This window comes from Nelumbo lutea, chromosome 2 (assembly GCF_056320005.1).
Source record: "Nelumbo lutea isolate HS-2025 chromosome 2, American lotus-T2T, whole genome shotgun sequence".
NCBI lineage: Eukaryota > Viridiplantae > Streptophyta > Magnoliopsida > Proteales > Nelumbonaceae > Nelumbo > Nelumbo lutea.
The window spans coordinates 30,954,022-30,960,775 of record NC_142685.1 but is presented as its reverse complement, the minus strand read 5'-3'; the positions used below and the strand labels follow the sequence as shown (position 1 = coordinate 30,960,775).

The window sequence follows — 6,754 nt, the reverse complement described above, 5'->3', positions numbered from 1 at the left end:
TTTCAACCCCACCTCACTTCCCTGAAATCTCTGTTTCTTTCTTCTTCAAATCTCAAACTTTAATACAAATAGACGTCAAGATGACATGAACCAGATAGATTTCTTTTTCTGGATTTGTGGGGCATGGAATTTTAGGGAAAGAGTTTCTGTTCCTTTCCATCGAAGGTCGGTCACAATTATGAACCGTACTAGGGTCGCCGTCTTGCCCTCTATTCGTCCAACCAGTTCCCTCCCGTATAAATGATGATCCTGATTTTTAGGATTAAAAAGAGGACCAGGGTTCATAAGAGAATCCACCAGCCCTAACATAACACCACTCATGAGTATTGAATTTGGATATGTGATGGTAGCTAAAGTGGAGACGGGACGGGCTCTCAACAGCCCATCCCCCCACCCCATGATTTAGGAATATCCTCCCGAGTCTGATTCACGTGCCAACGGAATTCATTCTAACAACCTACCAACATAACCTGTCACTGCACATGGGCAGGTCTCACATTTGTAGTGGATACCAGTCTTATGTTGAGATGCGTGTTAGATCACATTGGTAAGTGGTTGGGACGTCTTTTGTTGGTAGAACATCCTAACTCGTGTAAGGGCACATATTGTGTACTTGAGCAATTAAAGAGAAAATGGTAAAAATAAAAAAAGATGAGAAGGCATTTAAATATCATGATATTTTATTTTTTAAATGTTCTAATCTTCTCTTGTTATTTTTTTTTTCTAGAGATTCTAAGCTTCTTGACTATTCTAATAGACCGTGACAATGATCTGTTCTCTCTATGATACACAAACCATCAAAATGATGGTTTTCTTGCCATGCATTACTACATGTGATAACATGATGTGTTGAATGTCCTTTACACTTAATCAAATAGTTAAAAGAAAGAAGAGGATTATATTCTCTTCTGGGGACAGGGACTTAAGGGGGAACACAGTCAAAAGGGCCGACCTGCCATTTGATGAATGCCCCCAAAGGGACAGCCTTGGGAAGAAAAGGTCTTGATCACATAATAATAACCAATTGATGCATGTTGAAGAAACATTATTGAACTCCATCACATCATGTGTCTTGGGTTCATCCAATTTATTTGATTTTGTTCTTTGAATATATCAACATTTAACATGTGGGCCCTCAAAACTCCATGTCCACTACACCATTCATATGGCCACAGAGAGAGAGAGAGAGAGAGAGAGAGAGAGAGAGAGAGAGAGAGAGAGGTGGAGGGGGGAGGTTTGGCTCTTAACCTAATTAAGAAAGATGAGATGGGGTGGTTAGAACCATGTGCATGCATGCACATGGGTTGAATGGGTTGAAGATTTGTTTTAGTGCATGCCCATGTGAAGGGATGGGGGGAAGGCAGATAAGAAGGTTGACACATAACATGCATAGTCTTTAGTAGATAATTTGGTTTTCTGTCTTGTCTATAGACTCGACTCTATAACATATAGACATAAAATCACTCTGTGATTCAAAGATCATTAATTGAAGAAAGTGTTTTGGCTTTTCTTTGAGTAGGCCACCAACCATTGTCCACAAAACTTTGGATCTTGCATGACTCAAGGAATGATTCTTTGTATCTAAAGCCAATGATATGGACCAATCACAGAGAATTGGAATACAATTTGGGGGTTATGCTCTGCTTAGGCCCAAATGATTGTTTCCAATTGCATTTCTACATGAGATTCTATGCACCATGATTGGTTTTGACTACTTTTTTTAAGGAAGATCTCATCTTAGACTTTTTTATCTCGTTTTTAATCTTTGGACTTTGATTCAAGGGAATAATTTTGCAGGGTGATCTTGGGCTCAGTGTATAGATAGATTGCTCAGTTACTGGTCTCCCACTTCTTCACTGGGCCATGCCACATTATTTGCTTTGATGGTAGTGGTTTTTTTAACTGCTGGCATGGGCTCATGATTCCATATTATCAGTGAGCTCCACTTGGATGCTCAGGGCCATTTGTTGAGACTGTTGATGAAAAGGCTCAGTTTTTGCATGGCCAAGTTAAAAATAGTCTTTAGACTTCTAAGCTCCCATCCATTCCAAAGCTGAGATCAATTTTCTCTGATATAAGGAACTTCTATATTGAATGATGTATTGATTTTCTTACACTCAAAAGATTCTTTGCTTGAATGAGAAATTTGTTGAAATCTATTTGCAAATGTTGATTGATCTTTTGGTAATTCATGCAAGCTTATGGTGAAAAGAGCTTCTCTGAGTCTCTGTCCCCTCTGTTCCTTTTCATGATGATCTTACAAGATATATTCATTGATGCTGGGTAATTGGTAAGGTAAGGTGAAACCCTAGCACAGACAAAAAGTAACAAAATTCATCACTAACATGTGATACCTTTAATCATCTTTGCTGAACTAACAGTAGACGAAAATAATGAGACTAACAACTTTATTTCTTGGATGGTTGTGGGGGACAAAATCAATTTCCAAATGGCTCAACAATCATTAAGGCAGAGTGAGAGGGATGGGACTCCAATGTGAAAGGAGACCCCCAAAAGATAATAAGCTTTCTAACCCAAGATTTGGTCTAATGAAGAAAAGCTAGCAGAAAGTTCAACCACTCAAAAACATTTATATTTGGAAAGAAAATGGTATAAAGTTTAACATAAAAAATGATAATTACACATAGGGAAAAAGGGCATTTACCCTTTCTCTGTAATCTAAATCAACAAAAGTGCTTATTGCTTAACCATGAAAACCCACGAACTTAAATCTGTATTTTGTAGACTAGTGTTGTAATAACTAGTATGCTTTGTTTAGTTTTTGATAGAAAAAGAGAGTGAAACAGGAGGTTGATAAGCAATTTCACAAAGTTTCTTAAGAGCCTTTCCTCAAACTCTGTTTCTCTTATTTCCCATCAAACCAAACAGAGCCTTAAGAATACCAGTTTTCGAATTGGACAGTTGTGATTGATGCTAGATTTTTCAGCTCAATCAGATTCAAAGAGATGGCCCACCAAAGTTGGTATGTCTATGTCCAGGTTTTTTTAACAAGTAAACATTTTTGGTAGACCTCTGAATTCTTATCTGGGTGTAGCTGTAGCTGGTTTCCAAAGAGTATCCCCGCAATCACAGGTGATTAAACCGTGTTGACGTGAGCAATCCAATATATGTGGTGTGGTAAGGCATCCATGGTGTCTGTAATTGAGAGACCACTAAATTTAGTGCTTTACGAGCTATCAATTCAGACAATCCAGAGTCACTGTAGAGGTTTGTACTTCACAGAGCCATTTTATGGGTCAAAAGTAACACTAACACTCCTTTTAAGGGTCAATTCAAAGGACTAAACCTGCTAGAAGCTCAGCCAGAACTGTTTCAGACCTTCAGAGTTTCAGTTCATGAGCAAGTGCAAATTGCAGAGAGAGAGAGAGAGAGAGAGAGAGGACTTCATCATCTCCAAATATGTTCATACTATTCATATTTGCGCCAAATGTGAACGCATTGGCAATCACACCAGAGCTTAGAGAGAGAGAGAGAGGACTTCATCATCTCCAAATATGTTCATACTATTCATATTTGCGCCAAATGTGAACGCATTGGCAATCACACCAGAGCTCAGAGAGAGAGAGAGAGAGAGCCCACCACTACGAAATGTCAAGGCCTCAAAATCATTAAATAGATGGCTCCACTTATCAGCCTCAGTGAACCCAGATGACTTTTTGAGCCTTGCAAGCCAAAAATACACAGAAAGGGCCAATTTAAAAGCTAGGAAAAGAACTGAACATTCTAAATTCCCTTTAGCTTTAGATTTGCAACTTTAACTTTGGTTACTTTTGTTCATGAACAGTAGAGACCAGAATATTTATACTATAGTAGAATTGCCTTGAAATTTCCTTACTGTACATCTAATAATAATGGTGTCATCACCATCAGATTAGTCACTTGGAACTTAAAAACTAAAGCCTATAGACGATCTAAGAACACTTAAAGAGAGACTCTGAAAGGTTAAATAGGAATACGTGTGTTACATTAGCTGAAATGAGGATAGAGAGATACTGAGATGCTTATAGCTACAAAAGAGAGGCTAAGATATAAGAACATAGCTAAAACCAACAGACCCATAATCAAGCCACTCCTTTATCAGACTCTATTCGATCATCGTAGAGTGGCTTGAATTGTTGGCTATTCTCGAATTGGAATTTCTTCACTACCCAATTAGTTTCAACAGCCTAAGATGGAAGAACAGAGCAAAGCTCAACAGACCCATAATCGAGCAACTCCTCTATCATCTGCTCTATATGATCATCTTCGAGAGGTTTGAATTGCTGGCTGCTCTCCATTTGGACTTTCTTCACGACCCAATTAGTCTCGGGATGTTGCACAGCTGGTCTCTTCGATGACGACCACATACCCATTTCCTTTGAGTCTTCGGTAATGCTGTTATTGGACAAGACCACCGGCGAGGGAGTTTTATGGGGTTCCTTCATCATGGAATTTGTCATCTGAAGAGAAGCCAAATGGCAACGATGTAATTTTTCTGTCAAAGTTGCAGAGAGAAGCTTGGACGCAGAGGATTGAGGCGCATTAGGATTGTAAGGAAAGTTTGTCCTTGCTCTAGGCCCGCACATGAGTCTCGCCGCTTCATCATAGGCTCGGGCTGCGTCCTCTGCCGTTTCGAATGTGCCCAGCCAAATTCTAGTCTTCCTGTGTGAGACAAATGAAACGTTTCTTCAGTTAAGTCCAAACACGTTGAAACATCTATTAAATATCAGTAGGAACATGAGTGATAAACCAACTTACAATAAAGGGTGTCGAATTTCGGAGACCCAAGATCCCCAATGCCTCTGACGGACGCCTCGATATCGCTGTTGTGGTCTGGCCATTGTCGTGTGAGAGAAACGTTTCAAATGGTTAACTGTTTGTGGAAATGCCTGAGAGATAGAATTACAGAGAGAAATGCATAAAACAATGCATGAGCAGAGGGGTTTGGAGTGAGGAGGGTGAGGGGGTTTATGTAGTTGCTGCTCATGGCTGATGGTTGATACACTGGAGGGATCTTTTTTGCCTGGCAACCAAATTGTAGGGGACAATGGGCCCACAACTGTTTTGTTTTTCCTTCTTTTCTTTCATCCCCAGTTGGCTCTTATCAACTGATATTAAATGGAAGAAGAGAGAATTTATAATCAAATTAATTCCCTTGTGTTTTGTTTATTCCAATATTACAAACAATACTTTCTGGGTAAACACGAATCTGAATTTTAGTTTATACTCTCTATGGTCATATGGGTTCTATAGGGGTATATTATAGACACTTAGCTTCCACAGTTCCATGGAGGACATGGATCCACTGAGAAGTGGGCTCACCCTGGCAAGGCCGAACCAGGTCCAGGGCCTCCAGAATGTTAGATGGGTTCATAGTTAAGCAACCATGGATTGGATTCCATTCCTTATAAGTTTGTTTAATGAGAAAAAATGGGTCGCATCAAGTGCCCTCAGGAAATTAATTGATCAGCTCTAATTAGGGTTCATTGTATATGCTCACTTCCTTGTTTAGTCTTTACTCTTTGCAAGTAGAATTTCTGTTACCTTACATTGTATAGGATTCAGGATTGCTGATGATAAATCTAATAGAAGCTAGTGGACATTGATGGCTGGATTGTGATGTTGGCTGGATGGTTCACATCACAGATTTCAAACAAAGAAACCTACGCATATGCCGTTTTTAAAGGTGAAACAGTAGTGTCTGATACTTTGGAAGCCCATGCCCCATCACACCAGGCCTACTTGCTCAGCGTTCACTCACTTGACCAGCTAGAGATAAGAGATCTTCCCAAGCTTCACTTCCGTCCTAGGCCCCTAATTAGTTGGGCCCTAGGTGGGGTGAGCATATGTTTCATGTTTATGGTTCATAATAGTAATGCCCATCAATAAGTGGGTCCCCCATGTAAGAGGTCTCCTAGGCCTAATAAACATGCCAGGTGGCTATAGAAAGCCCATGACCCAAAATCCCTAGATGCCCTCACAGGTGGTGAGAATTGAGAAACTGAGAAGTATCCTTGGGGCCTGGGGGAACTAATTGGGCCAAGGCAATTGACATCGTTGGTTTGAAAGTGTTGCAGTAGGGTTGTATGGTAGGAGGAAGAGTTTTACTAATATTCGTCTTGAATCCCCAATGAATCCAAGATTCTTTGGCCCTTGGAGAAAGAAAAGGTAGTAAAAGAACAAAAGATTGGGTTGATAATTCAAGAAATGAAGTCAACAAAGATGTGCTGATATTAATGTTTTGTTATTAGACTCTAAAAGAAGAGTCTTTATGCCGTTAGTTCCTTTCTTCATGTTCACTCAATAACGACTAGTTCTCACGGGGCACCATTTGGCCTCCATTATCCCAAATGGAACCAACCCTTCATTGCCTTGTCCTTGTTAAACAGAACCCACAGAATGAATGGTCCTTATCAAATGCATTAATATTGTTTTTTCCATCGTATATAGTCAACCTCTTCTCCTTTTCTTTAGCAAGTGGTTTTGATCGATTATTAGAAGTTAAAGACAAGCATAACCTAGCATCATCATGGGGTAATTAATGGCCCTTTTGGCCAAAGATGACCCCAACCATCTAGGGTCGGTCTTGACTCTTGAGAGGGGTGGACCGGACACAGGCCTTTCAGCCCAAGGGGCCATTTGATAGCAGTCGCTGAATTGGATTAATTATTACTTTGTATTTTAGTGAATAAAATATTTAAGGAATCCATAACCTTTTCTTAGGGCGGCCTGTTTGAAAGGATTGAGCTGAAGA

General features: G+C 39.8%; 1 protein-coding gene across 1 annotated transcript; it reads right to left on the bottom strand.

Moving 5' to 3' along the window:
- Positions 1-3,819: 3,819 nt before the first annotated feature.
- LOC148869620 (ethylene-responsive transcription factor ERF003-like) lies at positions 3,820-5,045 on the bottom strand. The gene is made up of 2 exons (XM_088968279.1): positions 4,759-5,045; positions 3,820-4,662 (listed from the first exon to the last, which is right to left on the bottom strand). The coding sequence occupies exons 1-2, from the start codon at positions 4,839-4,841 to the stop codon at positions 4,188-4,190; spliced, it is 558 nt and encodes a 185-aa protein (XP_088824405.1). The 5' UTR covers positions 4,842-5,045; the 3' UTR covers positions 3,820-4,187.
- Positions 5,046-6,754: the final 1,709 nt, after the last annotated feature.